The following is a 22631-nucleotide window of genomic DNA, read 5'->3' as shown; positions in this document are numbered from 1 at the left end:
CAAACAAAGGACATCATGACTCTTGGCACCTGTTTCAGCCACAATGTACCTCCCCTTTAAAAGGTGCAGGTTCATTTTGCAAGGTGCACGCTTATTTTGCACACACACTACATGCAAGTTTTATGGGTGCTACTCGCTGTGATGATGCTGTGGCCAGCTAATCAATAACGCAGCTCTGGCTGGGCACAGCGATCACTGAAATCATCAGGCAGCCTGAAGTTGCCTTGCTGTTTGCATTACAATGAGTGAGGGCAGGATAACTGCTCATTGCCACCTCAGGTTTGTTTTTGGGGGCTATCCAATTAGGCCTTCCTTTATATTTATCTGTGATTTTTCATTTCTACCTCAAATTATCTTCACATTGATGTGGCTACATTCCCCTCAATTTCACACCCCTCATCTTTACATTGTTCTGAAATACCTTGTCACGTACTTTTATCACATTAATTTTTAAAAATGCAATTAATTTATTTCATTGTTGCTTTCAAAAAGGCTGGCCAAGTACAAATAACTTTTTAGAAATATGTATGAACTGGCCCTGAAGAATCAGCATGTTTCTTCTTTTATTAAAAGAATAAGTAACCTGATTTAGTTCATTAAGGAATTGACATGGTGGATGGGTAAATGATGTGGAAATGGCATACATAGCACACAAGAAACAATACTTTCAACTGTATGTTAATACATGTAACAATAATAAATCAAGTCAAAATCAAATCATTTGGTATGGATTCCCCCAGAGCCACTCAGCTCTAGGCCTCATTACAGCCTTGGCACAATTATGGACAAAAAAGTTCAATTCAAGAGGTGAGGTCAGGGTGAATGCCCCTGACATCAAGTTAGTATTTGGCCAAGTGCGACATAAAGAAGCGCAAGAAAAAATGAAGTCAGTAGGATTCGAGGAAGTGGGTTGGGGTGGGAACTCTCCACTGGTCGAAGTCATATCTCACACAAAGGAATTTGGGTGTGGTTGTTGGAAACTAATGATCTTAATCCAACAACATCACTGCAGGAGTTCCTTGGGGTAATGCCCTAGGCCCGAGTGTCTTTAGCTGCTTCATTAATGACTTTTTGTCCATCATAAAGTCAGAGATGGGAATGTTCACTGATGAGTATACAACGCGAAGTATCACTGGAGATTTATCATGTACTGAAGCCATCCATACACATGTACACTAAGACATAGGCTTGGCTAGTAAAGGGAAGTAACTTTTATTCCACACAAATGTCAGGCAATGATCCTCTCCAACAAGAGAGAATCTAACCATTTCCCCTTGGTGCTCAAAAGCATTACCATCACTGAAATACCAATATCAACATTCTGGGGGTTACCATTGACTAGAAATTTAAGGCATATAAATACTGTGGCTAGAAGAGCAGGTCAGAGGCTGGGAATTCTATTGGGCAGAACTCACCTCCTGACTTCCCAATGCCTGTCAACGATCTGCCAGGCACAAGTCAGAAGTGTGTTGGAATACTTTCCACTTGCCTGGATGAGTGCACTTTCAAGAATACTCAAGAAATTCAATACCATTCAGGACAATGTAGCTTCTTGATTGGCACCCCATCCACCACCTTAAAGAATCATCCCCTCCACCACTGCTGTATAGTGGAAGCCATGTATACCATCTAGAAGATATACTGCAGAACTTGCTCTGCTTCTTTCAAGAGACCATACCAAACCCGTGATCACAGTCATGTCATAGGACATGGGCAGTAGGCATATAAGTGTGAGATGATGCACTTGGGCTGGACAAACAAGGCAAGGAAATATATGATGAACGGGAAGTACCAAGGATCAGAGGGACTTTGGTATGCATATACACTGGCCCATTAAGGTAGCAGGACAGGTGGATAAAGTGGTTAAGAAGGCATATGATATAGTTGCCTTTTTTAACTGAGGCATAAAGTTTAAGGGAAGAGAGGTTATGCTGGAACTATATAAAATGTTGGTTAGGCTACAGCTGGCGTATTGAGTGCAGTTCTGGCACCTACATTATAGTTAGGATGTGATAGCATTGAAAAGGGTGTAAAGATGATTTACCAGGATGTTGCCTGGGCTGGACAGTTTTAGTTACGAAGAGAGATGGGATAGGCTAGGGTTGTTTTCCTTGGAGCAGAGGAGACTGAGGGGACATGATTGAAATGTTTAAAAATATGATTGAGATGTATAAAATTATGAGGGGCATAAATACAGTAGACAAGAAACTTTTCCCTTGGCGGAGGGATCAGTAATGAGAGGGCATAGATTTAAAGTAAGGGGCAGGAAGTTTGGAAGGGATGTGAGGAAAAACCCTTTAATCCAAAGGGTGGTGGGAGTCTGGAACTCTGTGCCTCAAAGGGTGGTGGAGGCAGAGACTCTCATAATATTAAGAAGTATTTAGATGTGCACTTGCTATGCCAAGGCATACAAGGCTTGTGGAAAATGGGATTAGTATAGTTAGGTGGTTTGTCTTTGACTGGGACAGATGTGATGGGCCAAAGGTCATTTTTCTGTGCTGTATACTTCTTGACTCTCTGACATGGGAGTACTGCCATCACCTATAAGTTTCCATCCTAGCCACACACTATCCTGACTTGGATGATGATCATTCATGTGAGGTCACTGAACATTACAGTACCTCGGTCAAGTTTTCTGGCACTTACCTCCATTCCTTCATTGTCACTAGGTCAAAATCCTGGAACTCCCTTCCTAACAGCACTTTGCATGTTCCTACACCAAATGGACTATAGCACTTCAAGAGGCAATTTACCAAAAACCTGCTCAAGGGCAGCTAGGGATGATCAACAAATGCTGGCTTTGTCAGTGATGCCTGCATCCCATTAATGGCTTCGAAAATGACTTTCAGGGGCCTTTTCAAGGTACAATTGAGAAAACCACTGAAGATTAAAGGGTATGAAATAATGATGATGGTACTAAATTGGATTAAAACTTATTAGCGATTTGGAGATCTTTGACTTTACTTGGCATGTACTTAACGGTAATTAAACATGTACTTAACAGTAATAGACATTATGGCCGTAAAGAGATAGAGGTTACTTCATAAATCTGAAAGCTATTCGGCTCATTTCAATTTCTAAGATTTATTAAAATTTTACCTCACTATTTTAACTGGAGCTCTATTGCGTCCTGATCATTGGGTGAAGATGTTTTGGTGTCAATCCTTAATAAGTCTTTTTGCCCCCTTCACCTGCTTTCATAACATAATTTGAAATAATATATGTGGCTACCTTTTTCAATAATCCATTACGTTTTACACATCTATACAATTACATTTCAGCTATCTCCTTTCAAGGATTTTAGAGCAAAATTTATCCAATTTATCATGTCTCTCAGTCCTCGGATGCTGATAATTAGTTTGTGGCTCTTATTTGAACTGCCTGTAGGGCTTGAAAGCCTTCCTTGTGCTTTCGTAACCAGAAATGATCCTCCTAATAGCATAATAATTTCTGGTATTCTGCTCCTTCCATTTTAAAGCAATGTATCATAAAACTAAGTGAACAATACAACTAGATATACTAATGACACACCTAGCAAATATCTGGTCCAACATAATTCCAATGTTACACTTCACATGTGCAATTCACAGATGTTTTTATCTCATAAAATGTTGGAAATACACAGCAGGTGTGACAGCATCTGTGGAGCGAGAAACAGAGTTAGTCTATCGTCACATCTTTCTTCATTTCCTGATTTGCAACTTTTGTGTAATGTCCTAACTATGTTAGGAATTCTGGGTTTTAAACAAAAAGAAAAACTGTGGTTTGCACATGTAAATTCAAACTAACAGCAAGGTTTATTGAAAGAGATGTTCTCTACACTGCAGAGAGTACAAACAGAAATTAAAACGTAACCTGTGCAAACACTCAAATGACATCACCATCAAATCACGTGGTCAGCTCTTTAAGGAAACTGCAAAACTCTTAAATATATAACAGCAACATACACAGTATTTTATTACACTCGATTGACTGAAATTCTATTTAATTCACTAAGGGAGAAACTGAGCTGTGGAGAAAAGAAAACGGATCTCCAACACAACAGATATACCAAGCAGAAATGTCACAAATAAATTCTGAAGCTTTACTCAAACACTATTTTCTGTGTTCAACTGTATGGGACAGATTTATGCACTGGTCTATGGAACAAAACGGGGCATAATGCAGAAAATCTCCATACAACTGCTGGTTCAAAATATTCTAGAAATGGAAAGCACTGTCAGGAGGAAGTGAGGCAGGCATTTTACAATATAAAAATTGCTGGTTGCTGCTGTGGTTTGTACCTATACAGTAAAGGGATAGTTGGTGGGTGGAAAGGCCCCAAAGATTTCTTAACTCCAACATTTCCTCAAAAATTGACTCATCTATTTCCACTATTTTCCTCCTCAATTCACTAACTTTTAAATGTGACTGTTTGTGTTTGCTTTGTTAAAAGGATGCCTGCAATCCACCTTACATACCCACACAAAGTACTTATTTGGCAAAGGCTTTTACTTTGCAGAATAAACTGAAGTTATTTAAACTGTAGATCCATGTTCACCGGTTACTAAAACTTGCCAGAGATACATTCTACCCTTTAGAAAATACCCATGTAATAGATCATGAACAGTCTTACAGTAGGTCAGTCTATTTTTCATGTTGAGTAATCTGTTGTGTAATTCTGGTATCTCATGCAATATGCTTTCAAATCACTCTCATACTAAGTTTTAAAAGCCCCTTTAGTGTTGTAGAACCACCTAGCCCCTGTTTTAAAAGCCCATGGACTGCTGTGGAACTACCAAGATCCTATTTAAAAGTTCCTTCACTGCTGTGTACCTACCCTGTTTTAAAAAGCTCCTTGGCTGCTGTGAACCTACCAAGACCTTGTTTTAAAAGCCCTTCTACTTCTGTAGAATTACCAAGAACCTGTTTTAAAAGCCCCTGCGCTGCTGTAAGACTATCAAGACCCTGTTTTACAAGTCCTTTGACTCCTATTCACCTAGCAAGACCCTGTTTAAAAGCCCCTGTCCTGCCATAGAATTGTCAAGACCCTGTTTTTAAAGCCCCTGGGCTGCTGTACAAGTACACACACTGCACTGACACTGTAAACAGGAATGACGTCCCCTGCAACCCCGCCTCGCAGACTGGCATGCGCAGTGAGATCGAACCCTGTGTCAGCAGGAGCGGGGGTTGTGGAGAGCTGCTCTATGAATGTAGTCGCGACTCAGAGTGGTAACGCTTTATTTCTCCCCAGTCACAGTATGTAGTGCGATGAGGTGTAACGAGGTGTTACTTTATGTTGCATTTTCCTTCCTTCCAGAAGCAGTGAAGACAGTCTCAGTGAGAGGATAAAGAGGTGTGGTTACTGTATCAGTGTGATTTGCTGGCCAGTTTGCAGGAATGAGCCCTCTCACCTAATGGGGCGCCGGCGGAATAGGAAGGAAACCTCCCTGTGTTTGTGTGTTGCCATAGTGGTGTGCAATCTGTGTTTGCATTGCTCCTTCAGTCACCCTTTGCGGTGGAATTCCAGAGATTTTGTTTTCGCTGAAGTTTGAGAATAACAAGTTGTATTTGTGTGGCTGCTCTTAAGTTTCTGATAAATGTCGATTCCCTATCATTTTAATATTGGGAGGGAGATTCATTGATGGTAATGTCAAGGGGTGGTGGTTAGATTTTTTTTGTATTTCTTGTTGAAGATGGCCATTGCCTGCCACGTGTGTGGAACGAATGTTACTTGTCACTTATCAAACTGAGCCTGAATGTTATCTAGGTCTTGCTACATGTAGGGCATGAGCTGCTTCATTACCTGGAGTTCTGAATGCTGCAGTTATCAGCAGACAGCCTGACTGCTACCGTATTGATGGAGGCAAGGTCATTGCAAAAGCAACTGAAGCAGGAGACAAGGGATTTTCTGGACCAGCTGTGGCAGGACTGACCCTCTGCAGAGGTTATGGTGGGCCAGTCAAAAGGCCACTGACTTTTGGTGGGGTGTGCCCAGCCATGGGCATTGCCCTCAGCCTTCAGAAACTGCAATGACATGACGGGGCTGAGATGATTGGCCTTCAGTCATGAGGGTGGGGCTGGGACAAAAAGAGCCACTCATTTGATTTGATTTATTATTGCTGCATGTATTATCATACAGTGAAAAGTATTGTTTCTTGCGTGCTATACAGCCAAAGCATTCCGTTCATAGAGAAGGAAATGAGAGAGTGCAGAATGTAGTGTTACAGTCATAGTTAGGGTGTAGAGAAAGATCAGATCCCTCTGTCCATCACTGTGTTGATGAAGCTAAGTATAAGCTCAAGGAATGGCATCTCATCTGAATATGCAGTTTGAAACTTTCAGGAATCAGTTTGAGTTCAACAATTTCAGATCATAACCCCTGCCTTCGTTTATTTGGACATCAGCTGCTGGTGATGATTCTGCTATTTCCCATTTCCACCTCCTACCAGGTCCAACTTTTGTATCTTTACTTTCTTGATTACCGCCTTCTTCTTGGCCTTGTCCTTTAATCACTACTGCGTTATAGCAGACCAACCCTTTTGTTCTTTCCTCTATTCCACCGCATCCCCCTCTGCAATCCCATGCCCCTGTATTTGCTTAAAACCTGTTATGACTCAATTTTTTCCATTTCTGGTTAAAGGTCATTCACCTGAAATGTGAACTGTTTCATTCCACAGATACTGCTAAATCTGCTCAGCACTTCGAACATTCTCTGCTTTTATTTCATGTTTTATCAATATCTGTAGTATTTTACTTTTTTATTCTGTTCCCAGTCATTCCATGTATTTTTTACACTTGTAGGATGTCATCTTTCCATTCAATTGTCATATGTTATCTATATTTGTTCTTGAGATGTGGGGATAGTGGTCAGGTCACATTAGTTGTTGATTGTGATCTGCAATTGCTTGAGAAGGTTGTGCCTGCTCCTTGAACAGTTGCAGTCCTTGTGGTGATGGTGATCCCGTAATGGTGTTGGGTAGGGAATTCCAAGATAATGACCTGACAATAATGGAGCAATGATATATGGAGTTTTCAATGTTCATTATGCCCACACCCAAATTACATCTGGCCAGGCCTGTCCTACTGCATTTTTAATGAAAATGTCGCAGCACGTAATGTTAGAATACTTCAAGAACTGCTTTGATTAAAATTTTAAATGTTTTCCTCCAACTCTGGCCTCTGATAGGAATCGGGATGACTTGTACTAAAATTTTCACTTTAATTGTACACTTTCTAAAAATCTATTCCTCTATTTTCAAGCATATTTAACCTTATAACTTGCTCAATTTTAAGCTGCCTAATGCTGCATACAGGTTAAACTATCCCTTCTCAAACCTCTTGACCTGTCTGAAGTCTTTGATGTAGTTGGCCTCACCATCCTCCACCAACCCCTGTCCGTTGTTAACTAGCCAACTGGGACTGCACTCGCATGTTGTGATTGTTATTTATCTAACACAGCCAGCAAATCAACTATAATTTCTCTTTTTCCTACTTCTGCAATATTACCTCTAGTGTCCACCAAGCCTCTATCCTGCACGCCCCTCCCAACCACCTTCTGTTTCTGATTTACATGAGATGTACCCAAAAAAATAACATCACTTTCCACATGTACCTTAATGATATGCGGCTCTACCTCACTACCACCTATTTTGACTCCTCCAGTGTCTCTAAATTTTCACACTGCTTGTCCTATATTGACTACTAGATGAACAGAAATATTTTCTATTAAACTGGCATATCATTGACAAGAAGTTGAACTCAACTAGCCATTATAAATATTGTTACTACCAGAGCAGGTCAAAGGCTAGGAATCCTGCTGCAAGTGACTCACCTCCTGACTTCCTCAAGGATGTCGATCTCCCACTCACCTGACGAAGGAGCAGCGCTCCGAAAGCTAGTGGTGTTTGCTACCAAATAAACCTGTTGCACTTTGGCCTGGTGTTGTGAGACTTCTTATTGTGTTTTCCTCAAGGGCAATAGGAATGGGCAATAAATACTGGCCAGCCAGTGACGCCAATGTCCCACGAATGAATAAAAACCTGTAACATCCACATCCTGTGAATGAATAAATTAAAAAATATATATAGGGAAGATTGAAGCTATTGCCTTTGGTCATTGTCACAAACTCCATTCCCTGACCTCTCCTTGTTAACTAAGACTGAACTAGACTGTTTGCAATTTCCATGTTATAGTCGACCGCAAGGTAATTTTTCCGGCCTTATGTCTGTGCCATCATGAGCAACTACTGCCACCTCTGTAACATCGACCCTCTCCACCCTGCCTCAACTCGCCTGTTGCTGAAGCCCTCAACCATGTCTTTGTTACCTCTACACTATTACAATGCTGGTCTCCCATGTTCAACCCGCCATAAACCTGAAGTCATCCAAGTCTTTGCTGCCCACTTCCCATTTGCCCATTACCCCATTGTTACCTACAATGGCCCCCAGTCAAGAAATGCCTTCATTTAAAAATTCTCATCTTGTTTTCAAATACCACTGCAGACTCTCCCTTCTCTACCTCTGTAAGCTCCTGCAGCTCCACAACCTTGTGAGATATATGTACTCTTCTAATTCTTGCTTCTTCAGTATCCCTATTTTTTTATTGCTTCACCATTGCTGGTTGACAAGATTCAAAACTCTGGAATTCACTTCTTTAAACCTCTTTGCCTCTGTACCTGTCTTTTAATTTTTAAGAGAAACTCCTTAAAACATATCCCTTGACCAAACTTTGGTCAGCTGCCATAATATTTCCTTGTGTGACTTGGTGTCAAATTCTGCTTTATAATACTCCTGTGAAGCACGTTGGGATGCTTTATCACATTAAAGATGTTACGTGCATATCTAAAAAAACTATTGTGAGTAATCTCAAGCTTGTCTGTATAAAGTATAGTATTTAGGATTATCTTTGGCAAAGATAATTATAGACAATCTGACTGATTGCAAAGATGTAAAAAAAAAGCAACTACTCTGCAACCTCTTGCATATAAAAGGTTTCTGGTTCTCTTTTAACCTTTCTGACACTATCTGTCTCCACTTGTTCTCAGTGCTGTAAGCTCCAAGCACTCCTGTGTCACTTTCTCTGAAATAGTCCAGTTTGATATTTGTTGTATATTAAATGCACCAAGATGCAGGCAAAAATATAATGTCTGTGTGTCCTGTGTGTCTGTGTGTTCTGCAGTCAAAAGACATGAAAGATACTTTTATATTTTTGAAAATTTGAGCTCAAAGAGGTTTTATGTGGAGAAGGCACCCTGGGAACATCTCTATGCTGAGAGAAGGTGTGAAATCTGAAGCAGCCTCCAGAAACCAGAAAAGGCTTTATTTCAAAAAGCAGCTGTTTCTGAATTTTCTTGGATTTCCACAACAGAGTGGAAGCTAGTGAGAAGTCGTGTGGTATATTTTTACGAAAGTGATAGCAGTTTTTGCCTTGGGTAATACTGGAGTTTTTTTATAGTTCAAAACACCTAGAAGGTGTTTACTTATGTGTTCGGGCCAAATGGGTTTTTTCGGTATGTTTTGTAAGACTGTTTTAGCTGCATAGCTTTGAACTTGGTTGCTTAATTTTCCATTCTTCATTGTTAATAAATCTTTTAATTTTTAAAATCCAAAAGTGCTACTGGAGTTCGATGCACCTGAGATCAGTAGTTTTTTTCCCCTTGTTTTCAAACAACAAGAAAAGGGACATGATCCGTAAGACAAGTTTCCTTTTGGGACTTGGCATGCTCAGTAAATAACACGTGCCATGGTCATAACGCAGTCAACATTTGTTGAAAATTGCCAATCCCTGGCTTGTTAGCAATTGAATGAATTGTTTCTGGGCATTCTCCAGTTAGCATGGTGAAAGGCATACTGTTTCCACACTTGGATATCTTAAATATTATTTTCCTCATCAATGATGGCAAATGAACGGCTGGAGGGACTCCCATATCTTTCTGAAAGTGATGCTGGGAAGACGGGTTGCTCAGTAGGTCTGGCTCTGAAGAGTCATGGTGGATTTGAAGCGTTGGCACTGTTTCTCTCTTCCCACAAAGCTGCCATGCCAGGCTTGCTGAGTCTTTCCAGCACTCTTTTTATTTCAGATCTCCAGCATCTGCAATATTTTGCCTTTATTCTGGTTCTTAAGTATACTGCCTATATTTTAGTGCAATTAATTGGACAAGCTGTGGACAAGGTTGTTTTAATAATCTAAATGAAAGATTCGAGTTCACTGATTTTGTAAGATTACAGGAATTTTTGTGCAATTCAACAAACAGGCAAAACATACTGCGTTGTACCGTGCAGTCGATTTCTATTTCAGATGCTCGCTTACCCAGTTAATCAGCAACCACAGTAAGTCACTGGTTTGATGAAACTTGTTCTCCCCAGAGAGGAAGCAAAGAGGAATCAAGTTTTAAAGTTAATACCACAACCAGGCCTTGTGTACTTTTAGAGTGATAAATTTTAGAACTTCAGCATGAATCTAAGAGCAATGCTCTGCCTGTCCTGTTTGATTGAAATTGTTTGTATAATTTTATACATAACACGACACAAAATGTTATACGTTTGGAAGTTTTGTTTTAAAACATGGTACTATGCATAGTAGCTGCGAGCAATGTTTGGTATGGCTAGCACATAAAATAATGCTTTTCACTCTATCTCAGTACATGTGACAAAAACAAATCAAATCAAAATATATTTAAAAATCGTACATTTTGCCTCAGAAATCTGATCTGAGCTCTTTGAGAAAGGGAACAAATCAGTGGATAGCTGTCGAGCAGAAGTTGTGTTGTCTAGAAAGTCCAACAGTCAAGGTTATTGGCTAAGATTTGATCATGCAATTATGATGATCTGACATCTTACCCGAGAGGTAATAGATTTCAATCGAGTAGGCAGAGGTCATCATCAATGGAAAGAGATCTCTCTGGTGCAGTGACACCCTACAGTTTCATATTGACTGCAGCTGTCTGTCATTTTCAGAGATAAAATGATAGCGTTTCTATAGCCTTTCATAAGGATATAGAATGTGTACCAGATTGGAAATTTAGATCACATGGGGAAACATTATAAGCTGATGAGGGAAATGGGTCCATTGTGACTGATGCTCTTCAATGTGAGTAAGTGGTCACTTGGGTCTGAAACTCCAGAAATGTGTTTACGTTTTGGGAATCTCTGCTAAAAGGTTGCACTGCAAGAAGGGGACTAAGGTCACGGCTGCTAAATCATTAAATGATCACAGATGAGATGATGAGGCAACCAGGAGGGAAAATAAGGTTTTATGTTGTGTGACTAGATTTGTACAGATTACAACCATGCATAGTAAGTTTGGACATGACTTGGGCATGGCTGCATTTAAAATGCTATGTTCAGTTTTAGTTCTCATAGGGACCTTGATGAAAGTAAAGAACAGGAAGACCAGAAGAATAATCAGTCATGGCACCCTTGGGCTCAATAATTTGCAGTTATTTCCATTCACAGAGCACAGGTTTAATAAAGATGATGTTTTAAAATAAGGAAGGTATTAGATTCTATCTAGAAAGGTTGTTCCTTGAAAGGGCTAGTGGATGAAAGAAGGATTATTAGGTTAATATAATAACACAAGATACCTAACGTGTCTGTAAGTGGTAAAAGTATGAACGACAGGATTGTCTGGTCCCACATCTTGGCAGGGTTTACTGGTGTCACCAAAGCCAATGAGCTTTTGGCTGGCTTGCTACATTTTTGGGCCCTGTCAGAAAATCCTGGCCGAAGTCTTAAGTACACAGTGAAACTTGAATTTGGCTGGTGTCTTGGAATGTGTGCAACTTCAAACTTAACGAATTTGTCCCTTCCTAACGATTGAGATATCTGACTGTCAGTTGCAGTTCAGGCTGCAAGGATGTGGGCTTGAGCCCAGTGTGTAAAGTTAGCCATGTGCATTGAAGGTGTAATCTTGAACCTATTACTGATATTGGGAATAAGATGAAATCGGGTCAGGCCCTGCTGTGGTAACCCAAAATATGAAATAGCCTGACACACTGTACCATATTTAATTGGCCACTTAGTCCCGAGAGGCTGTTCTATCATTTAATGAGATCATCACTGACCTGAGGCCCAATTTCACGTATCCACCTTTACTATATCTCTTCAGTTAACAAAAATCTATCAGTTTCAGTTTTAACAATTACAATTTATCTATCATCAATTGCTGTTTGTGGAAGAGTGTTCCAAATGCCTATTACCCTTCGTGTGTAAGTGTTTCTGAATTTCATCCTGAACGATCTGAGTCTAAATTTTAATCTCCTAGTCCTAGACTTCCCAGTCAGCGGAAATAATTTTTCTCTATCTACCCTCTCTGTTCTCATTAGAACATAGAACATAGAACAGTACAGCACAGAACAGGCCCTTCGGCCCACTATGTTGTGCCGAGCTTTGTCTGAAACCCAGATCAAGCTATTTCCTCCCTATCATCCCGAAGTACTCCATGTGCCTATCCAATAGCTTCTTAAATGTTCCTAAAGTTTCTGACTCCACTATCCCTGCAGGCAGTCCATTCCACACCCCAACCACTCTCTGAGTAAAAGACTTACCTCGGACATCCTTCCTATATCTCCCACCATGAACCCTATAGTTATGCCCCCTAGTTACCGCTCCATTCGCCTGAGGAAATAGTCTTTGAACGTTCACTCTATCTATCCCCCTCATCTTATAAACGTCCATCAAGTCTCCTCTCAACCTCCTCCGCTCCGAAGAGAAAAGCCCACGTTCCCTCAACCTTTCCTCATAAGACCTACCCTCCAAACCAGGCAGCATCCTGGTAAATCTCCTTTGCACTCTTTCCAGTGTCTCCACATCCTTCTTGTAGTGAGGTGACCAGAACTGCACACAATATTCCAAATGTGGTCTCACCAAGGTCCTGTACAGTTGCAGCATAACCCCACGGCTCTTAAACTCAAACCCCCTGTTAATGAACGCCAACACACTATAGGCCTTCTTCACGGCTCTATCCACTTGAGTGGCAACCTTCAGAGATCTATGGATATGAACCCCAAGATCTCTCTGTTCCTCCACATTCTTCAGAACCCTACCTTTGACCCTGTAATCCACATTTAAATTTGTCCTACCAAAATGAATCACCTCACATTTGTCAGGGTTAAACTCCATTTGCCATTTTTCAGCCCAGCTCTGCATCCTATCTATATCTCTTTGCAGCCTACAACAACCCTCCACCTCATCCACTACTCCACCAATCTTGGTGTCATCAGCAAATTTACTGATCCACCCTTCAACCCCCTCCTCCAAGTCATTAATAAAAATCACAAATAGCAGAGGACCAAGCACTGATCCCTGTGGCACTCCGCCGGTAACCGGTTTCCAGTCCGAAAATTTTCCATCCACCACCACCCTCTGTCTTCTGTTTGATAGCCAGTTACCTATCCAATCGGCCAAACTTCCCTCTATCCCACACATCCTTACTTTCTTCATAAGCCAACCGTGGGGGACTTTATCAAACGCCTTACTAAAATCCATGTATATGACATCAACTGCACTACCTTCATCTACACACTTAGTTACCTCCTCAAAGAATTCTATCAAATTTGTGAGGCAAGACTTGCCCTTCACAAATCCGTGCTGACTATCCCGGATTAAGCTGCATCTTTCTAAATGGTCATAAATCCTACCCCTAAGGACCTTTTCCATCAACTTACCGACCACCGAAGTAAGACTAACCGGCCTATAATTACCAGGGTCATTTCTATTCCCTTTCTTAAACAGAGGAACCACATTCGCCATTCTCCAGCCCTCTGGCACCACCCCCGTGGACAGTGAGGACCCAAAGATCAATGCCAAAGGCTCTGCTATCTCATCCCTTGCCTCCCAAAGAATCCTAGGATATATTTCATCAGGCCCAGGGGACTTATCAACTTTCAGTTTATTCAAAATTACTAGTACATCTTCCCTCCGAACATCTACTTCCTCCAGCCTATCAGCCTGTGACACCCTCTCTTCCTCAAAAACATGGCCCCTCTCCTTGGTGAACACCGAAGAAAAGTATTCATTCATCACCTCTCCTATCTCTTCTGACTCCATGCACAAATTCCCACTGCCGTCCTTGACCGGCCCCAACCTCACCCTGGTCATTCTTTTATTCCTCACATAAGAGTAAAAAGCCTTGGAGTTTTCCTTGATCCGACCCGCCAAGGACTTCTCATGCCCCCTCCTAGCTCTCCTAAGCCCCTTTTTCAGTTCATTTCTTGATAACTTATAACCCTCCATCGAGCCAACTGAACCTTGTTTTCTCAACCTTACATACGCTTCCTTCTTCCTCTTGACAAGACATTCCACCTCTTTTGTGAACCATGGTTCCCTCACTCGGCCATTTCCTCTCTGCCTGGCAGGGACATACCTATCAAGGACACGCAGTATTTGTTCCTTGAAAAAGTTCCACTTGTTATTAGTGCCTTTCCCTGACAATTTTTGTTCCCATCCTATGCTTCCTAATTCTCGCCTGATTGCATCATAATTACCTCCCCCCCCCCCCAATTGTAAACTATGCCCTGCCGTATGGCCCTCTCCCTCTCCATGGCAATAACAAAAGACACCAAATTGTGGTCACTATCTCCAAAGTGCTCTCCCACAACCAAATCCAACACTTGGCCTGGTTCATTTCCCATTACCAAATCCAATGTGGCCCCACCTCTTGTCGGCTTATCCACATATTGTCTCAGGAACCCCTCCTGCACACACTGCACAAAAACTGCCCCATCCGAACTATTCGACCTATAAAGGTTCCAATCAATATTTGGAAAGTTAAAGTCCCCCATGACAACTACCCTGTGACCTCCACACCTATCCATAATCTGCTTAGCAATTTCTTGCTCCACATCTCTATCACTATTTGGGGGCCTATAGTAAACTCCTAACAACGTGACCGCTCCTTTCCTATTCCTAACCTCAGCCCATATTACCTCTGTAGGCAGATCCCCTTCTAAATGCCTTTCTGCAGCCGTTACACACTCCTTGATTAACAGTGCCACTCCTCCACCTCTTTTACCAGCTACCCTACACTTACTAGATCTTTTTAAAACATTTATCAAATCACCCCTTTGGCTTCTAAATTCCAGGCAGTACAACCCTAGTTGGTATCAGCTGTGGCTCAGTTGGCAGCACCCATGCCTCAGTTGGCAGCACCCATGCCTCTGGATCACAAGGTTCCAGGTTCAAGTCCCACTCCAGGGCTTGGGAACAAAAGTTAAGGTTGACGCTCTAGTGCAGCATTGAGGGAGCAGCTGCACTATTGGAGATAACGTCTTTTTGGATGAGACTAGGTCCGATCTGTCGACTGTGGTGGATGCAAAAGTTCCCATGGCGCAATTCGAAGAAGAGCAGGAGAGATAACTCTGGTGTCCTACCTAATATTTATTCCTCAGTCAACATTACAAAAAACAGATCACCTGGTCATTATCACATGGTTTCCCACATCCATAAATGTTGACAGAATATGGATATTAGTCTGTGAAGCCACCACAATCAAAGCAGATGGATAGGTTACCTGAGGTGGAAAGAGATGGTGGGACCAGAGCCTGTGCAATTGCAGAACTAGAGCATATATTTCAAGTATGTAGAAAAAGAGTTAGTGTAGGTTAGAAATATCTATTTTCAGAATCATTACCCTGGACATTGTCTACCCCTAGTGATAACTGTTTTGAAAAAGACCAGCGGGATCATCAACTCGATCTCGTTATGAACATAGATGTAGTGGAGCAAAATGGGATGATTAAATAGAAATCTCCACACCATACCCCCCCCCCCCCCCCCCCAATAACAACTTGGAATTCTGTATCTAATAATGCTTTGATTTTTAATTTCCATTTAATTCTGGAAAAACGAGGACCCGTACGTTACCATTCCACTTCACTGACACGTATAATTTACAAATATCGCCTGGAAATTCTGTTGTTGAAATGGGTATTGCAATGTATCTGTGTACATTAAATTGTGTGTTATTTTTCTTGCATTAGGAATAAACCTGAATTGAATAGATTTTTCTGGAAAGGTACATTGACGATGTTTATTTTCAATTAAAAAGGTGGTTTTAAAGAATGCCTTCGATAAATTCAAAGCAAAATACTGTGGATGCTGGAAAATCTCAGCAGGTCTGACAGCATCTGTGGAGGGAGAACAGATCCAACACTTGGAAAAACGTTGGCTCTATTCTCTCTCCACAGATGCTGACAATCCTCCAATAAATTATTTGTTTCTAAAAGGGTACATTTTCTCTTGCCTCTTGTACAAGGGTTGATGCAATAAAATATTACTGGCAGGTGATGTTAGCCAAATAGCACAAATAATTATGTAACATGCTAATAGAGTTGACCTTTGACCCAGAAGCAGTACAGTCAGGGCAATTTGTAATTCTTTCAAATGTCTGTGGAATCTCCAGTTGTTTTTAGGAACGTTTGAAAATTACGGTAAGGAGTTTGCATTGATTTTAAAAGAATCAAATGTAATTTTTTTGAATTATAAGAAATGCTGGTCCAGGTGACCTGGTGACCCTTGATCTGGAAGCCATGCCAACAGGAAAGAAGTTAAGGTATAGAAGCCATGTGGCCAGAAGCAAAGGAGAGCTATAAGCAAGAGTGCTGGGGGAGTGAAGCACACAGATGCAGACGCGAAACAGGGTGCCCAAATGTCCCTTATTTTACAGGATTGTCCCATACTTTTAACAAATGCCCTCAGGATGTAATTTGTCTTGTTTTCTCCCTAACCTCCAGCTGGAAATGCTGAAATCTGGAAGCAATCTGTTCAGAGTTTTGTTCAGTTAGACCTGCAATTTTCAGGCCTGCCACTTGTGCCGTAACAACAGCCCTGGACTCACTGAATGGATGCTGAAAAATGACCGCTTCGTAGAATCCCTGCAGTGCAGGAGGCCATTCGGCCCATCAAGTCTGGTCAGACTTTCCCGACAGAGCATCTTACCCAGACTCATCTCCCACCCTATCCCCATAACCCACGCATTTATCCCCTAATCCCCCTAAGCTCTGCATCTTGGGACACTAAGGGGCAATTTAGCATGGGCAATCCACCTAACCTGCACATCTTTGTTGCAGCTATATAGTTATTTTGATTTGATTTATTATTGTTACGTGTATCGATATACAGTGAAAAGTATTGTTTCTTGCGCGCTATCAGACGAAGCATACCATACATAGTGAAGGAAAGGAGAGAGTGCAGAATGTAGTGTTACAGTCATAGCTAGGGTGTAGAGAAAGATCAACTTAATGCAAGGTAGGTCCATTTAAAAGTCTGGCAGCAAGGAAGAAGCTGTTCTTGAGTCGGTTGGTACGTAATCTCAGACTTTTGTATCTTTTTCCCAACGGAACAAGGTGGAAGGGAGTATGTCTGGGGTGCGTGGGTCCTTAATTATGCTGGCTGCTTTCACGAGGCAGCGGGAAGTGTAGACAGAGTCAATGAATGGGAGACTGGTTTAAGTGATGGACTGGGCTTCATTCACGACTTTTTGTAGTTTCTTCCGGTCTTGGACAGAGCAGGAGCCATACCAAGCTGTGATACAACCAGAAAGAATGTTTTCTATAATGCATCTGTAGAAGTTGGTGAGAGTTGTAGAGGACATACCAAATTTCCTATGTCTCCTGAGAAAGTAGAGGCGTTGGTGGGCTTTCTTAACTAGCATTGGCATGGAGGGAGCAGGACAGGTTGTTGGTGATCTGGACACCTAAAATCATGAAGCTCTCGGCCATTTTTACTTCGTCCCCATTGATATAGACAGGGACATGTCCTCCACTACGTTTCCTGACGTTGATGACTATCTCCTTCGTTTTGTTGACATTGAGGGAGAGATTATTGTCGTCGCACCAGTTTACCAGATTCTCTATCTCTTTCCTGCACTCCATCTGATCACTGTTTGAGATCCGACCCACAACGGTCTTCATCTTGGAATATTGCGTACATTTTTGGTCGCCACACTACCAAAAGAATGTAGAAGCTTTGACGAGGGTACAGAAAAGGTTTACCAGGATGTTGCCTGGTTTGGAGGGCATTAGCTATGAGGAGAGATTGAACAAACTTGGTTTGATTTTACTTGAACATCAGAGGCTGTTGGGTGATCTGACAGAAGTTTACAAAATTGTGAGAGGCATGGATATAATGGATAGTCAGTGTCTTTTTCCCAGGGTAGAAATGTCAATTACTGGGGGGTGGCACGGTGGCACAGTGGTTAGCACTGCTGTCTCACAGTGCCAGGGACCTGGGTTCGATTCTCAGCTTGGGTCACTGTCTGTGTGGAGTTTGCACATTCTCCCTGTGTCTGTGTGGGTTTCCTCTGGATGCTCCAGTTTTCTCCCACAGTCCAAAGATGTGCAGGTGAGGTGAATTGGCCATGCTAAATTCTTCCTCAGTGTTTCCGAACAGGCGCCGGAGTGTGGCAACTAGGGGATTTTCACAGTAACTTCATTGCAGTGTGAGTGTAAGCCTACTTGAGACTAATAAATCAACTTTTTTTAAAATGGGGTTGTGATCCAATCTCCTACCTCACTCTTAGAACATAGAACAGTACAGCACAGAACAGGCCCTTCGGCCCACGATGTTGTGCCGAGCTTTATCTGAAACCAAGATCAAGCTATCCCACTCCCTATCATCCTGGTGTGCTCCATGTGCGTATCCAATAACTGCTTAAATGTTCCTAAAGTGTCTGACTCCACTATCACTGCAGGCAGTCCATTCCACACCCCAACCACTCTCTGCGTAAAGAACCTACCTCTGATATCCTTCCTATATCTCCCACCACGAACCCTATAGTTATGCCCCCTTGTAATAGCTCCATCCACCCGAGGAAATAGTCTTTGAACATTCACTCTATCTATCCCCTTCATCATTTTATAAACCTCTATTAAGTCTCCCCTCCGCCTCCTCCGCTCCAGAGAGAACAGCCCTAGCTCCCTCAACCTTTCCTCATAAGACCTACCCTCCAAACCAGGCAGCATCCTGGTAAGTCTCCTCTGCACCCTTTCCAGCGCTTCCACATCCTTCTTATAGTGAGGTGAGCAGAACTGCACACAATATTCCAAATGTGGTCTCACCAAGGTCCTGTACAGTTGCAGCATAACCCCACGGCTCTTAAACTCCAACCCCCTGTTAATAAAAGCTAACACACTATAGGCCTTCTTCACAGCTCTATCCACTTGAGTGGCAACCTTTAGAGATCTGTGGATATGGACCCCAAGATCTCTCTGCTCCTCCACAGTCTTCAGAACCCTACCTTTGACTCTGTAATCCACATTTAAATTTGTCCTACCAAAATGAATCACCTCACATTTATCAGGGTTAAACTCCATTTGCCATTTTTCAGCCCAGCTTTGCATCTATGTCTCTTTGCAGCCTACAACAGCCCTCCACCTCATCCACTACTCCACCAATCTTGGTGTCATCAGCAAATTTACTGATCCACCCTTCAGCCCCCTCCTCTAAGTCATTAATAAAAATGACTTATCATTTCAAGTCTCCAGATAATTTGCTGGTAAATCCTGGCAACTCTTGCGCTTTCCATGTGGGGAGCAAGTCAATACAAGAGAAAGTCATGGCAGGGAGTTTAACCTAGTATTCATTGAAACCACTGGAAGTCCCACAGTGTTAACAAAACAATTTTCACAAGTGCCATGAATATAGGGATCACCGTGTCCCCAGAACATTTTGTGTATTCTTGTCCTGGAGATAAAATGGTGGAAAATGAAATTTAATATAGGTATTTGACATTGGAAAATAAACCAATGAAATCACCATTGAAGAAAGAAATTATTATAGCAAGCTATATGCTGAAATAGTAGCACGTAACTTGGAGAATGTTATGGTGTAGTCTGATCAGCCTATGCCTCTGTTTCTAGTTTAGTCAACTGGGCATAAGGGTAACATTTAATTCCTGGGACCAATGCAGAGAGCTGCCACCAGGCTTCTTAAACGGTATATACCCAATGACCTTGCAAAACAATACCGAAGTAATGTCACTGCATTGGGAAAAATAATGTTGGTAATGAATGAATCAGTCTGCCTGCCTTTGTAAGTCCTTACACACAGCGACACAGGTACAATATATTACTGTTCTTTTAATAATTGAATGTCTTCATGTACAGTCTTTAAAGGCAGTTTCTTAAATAAAAATATGCCGTGAATAGTCCAGGCAGCATATTTGGACTGTTGGGGGATCTGATAAATAAGAAGTAGGTTTTTGAAGGATTTCTTTATGCAAGTTTAGATTAATGGATTCTTAAGTTTTAATGGTTTCATTAAATTTAAGTTTTTAATGATTTTTTAGAAACAAAATGATGTAATAAATCATCTTTTACTAATGACGGAAAATGATGTCTATTCAGTAAGGCTAATTTAATCTGAGATGGTAGCATTCTCTGACTGTCTCTCCTTCAGAGGTGAATGGTGCTTTGAACCAAGATAAATTTATCCCAAAGTAGCAGATTAAAAATAACATGCTATACATATGTGTGGTTTGGCTAATTTCTTCACAATTTTATTCCTATTTAACTCTTTAAAACTAGGGTATTCAAATTACTGCAACAATGATATAAGTAACTGCGGGGAAGCAATTCAAAATATGATGAGAGTTAGGAAACTATTTGTGGTGATAAGTATTCCTCTAATTCTACTTTGACTTTTAGCATTTGAAACTTAACATCTGTAATAACAATATTGTTATAATACAAAGCAGATGTGATTTATGAGCACAATAAAGTGTCATTCAGTGTAGAATGAGGTGGTTTAGTACCAGGATGTGGTGGGACCTTTTTGCTAAGTTGATGGTGTGATGAAGACTCTGCCTTTGAACTTGCAGCACCTGGTATCACCCGTGAAGCTCGGGCAAGACGCCAGTGCCAGCAAATGAGCTGTGGGTTCACAATTCCTTTCATGTCCAAAGAATCTCAATCTCTTGACACTCCAGCCGACTGTTGAATCAGATTGCAGATGTGCATCCATAAAGCTGAGATTCAGAAAGTGGGCGCAGAAGGACCATAGTACTTAAAATCGAACAACTCCCCTTAGCTCTCTCCCCATCTCCATGAATCCCACGCTGAATATTAAATAGAATTAAGGTGGTGGGGGTGGGGAGATGGTGTTGTGTTGGAGTGTGTTTAAAGGGAACACTAGTTTTATGAAAAGAGAGTACGATTTTGGGCTAATGGTTCCTTTTGAAAGTTATTTGCCATTGGCCAAATCTGCTAAGAAACTAGCAATTTAAATATAAATTAGATTGGAAAATGTAATTTAGGTCAGAAACACAAGATTTGCCACATTAGGTTTGCCTAATCATTGGTAAACACTCAAATTTTGCTTTTGAGCGTTATGACAGCCTTTAACTTCACGATCGTTTAATATGCTGCAGACTGCAACTTATTTGTAGCACAGTAAGAAGTCTCGCAATAAGTCTCCGAAAGCTTGTGATAACAAATAAACCTGTTGGACTTTAACCTGGTGTTGTGAGACTTTGTACGCCTACCCCAGTCCAACTCTGGCATCTCATTATTTGTAGCAGTTTTTTAACATGATTCTCACAACAGGAAAAGTTCTGCAAGGTTTCCAGAATAACTTATGAACACATTCCTTGTAAAACATCAACATGCGCCAAACCCAGAAATCCTTAAGTAATCTTAAATAAATGTAACTGTAAGAATGAATACAATAAACAATGTTATGGGTTGTTGGTTCCAAGACTTTAGTTGAAAAGTATTAAATTTGCCGCACGCTGTGCCCCCTGATTAAATATAACAGAATGTATTAAAATTGTTTACCCAGTAACTGGCTTGTGAGCATCTGAAGGTAATCTGTAGAAATTTGATTACTTTTGCATGCATAGATTGGGGATTAAACAAGGATCTTTATTGTAAAGGTTCAGTACCACTTCACACACTGCATCCACAAGCCCTTGTATGAAATGTTAGACAGCATGTAAGATGAATGAAATACCACAGGTTCTTGAATGGGATGGGCAGACGTTGGCATTGTGAGTGATGCCAGTATCCCGTGAAAGGACACGGAAAAAGTGTGGCGATATTGAGCTCTTGACAGATATAGAATTAGTCAACGCTTGCCAAGTTTTCTAATAGTTCTGAACTCCTGTTGTGTGTGGAGGAGAAGGGACTTATTACTATGTGGGGAGGGGGGCAATTATTATGGCACCAGCTTTGCATCTTTTATGTTTTGCACAGGTGCATTGGGCTTCTTCTGGCAGCCACAAGAAGTTAGATTCATGGGCTGTGATTCTTAGTGCTTGATTGTCACGGACGCAAATCACATTACGGCCGCGAATGTTTGCAAGTTTGAAAGAAACACGTCATTATTCAGTAAGAGCCTGACACTTTGCCATTTTTTAAGGAAACTTCTGCCCATGGCGTAGATGCAAGTTCTTTTTCCCAGTGAAATCCCTAGCTCTGAGACCCAGTAACCCCATTTCCCTGTCTCTACCCCACCTCAATGCTCTCAGCACAGAACCAACACCTCTCTCTTACTGATCCTATAGTCAGTGTTCTTAAGAGATGTTCTTCCTGATACAAAGACAAAGCAGACAGGAAAAGGAACACAAACAATTCTTGTGAGGAGAAGCAAATCTCTGTCAGGAAGAAATTGTTTTTTTTATTTGGCAGGAAAGGAAACGGGAAGTCTTGGAAGCAG

The 22631-nt window shown here is 41.4% G+C and overlaps 1 protein-coding gene across 3 annotated transcripts in view; it reads left to right on the top strand.

The window, feature by feature from the left end:
* The first annotated feature begins 5134 nt into the window (after window positions 1-5134).
* The window catches only part of LOC144495698 (copine-3-like), a 54688-nt gene continuing 37191 nt past the window's right edge, over window positions 5135-22631 (top strand). Inside the window, exon 1 of one of the 3 annotated variants that reach the window (XM_078216029.1) lies at window positions 5135-5211. In XM_078216029.1, coding sequence (XP_078072155.1) covers window positions 5187-5211 — 25 coding nt within the window. In that variant the 5' untranslated portion in view covers window positions 5135-5186. Of the gene's footprint in view, window positions 5336-22631 lie in introns of all 3 variants that reach the window. The other 2 variants (XM_078216028.1, XM_078216030.1) reach the window with 2 other exon arrangements.

Source organism: Mustelus asterias, chromosome 7, assembly GCF_964213995.1.
Source record: "Mustelus asterias chromosome 7, sMusAst1.hap1.1, whole genome shotgun sequence".
In the NCBI taxonomy this organism is placed as follows: Eukaryota; Metazoa; Chordata; class Chondrichthyes; order Carcharhiniformes; family Triakidae; genus Mustelus; species Mustelus asterias.
Note: the sequence above shows the minus strand (reverse complement) of the source record. Positions and strands in the feature narration are given on the sequence as shown.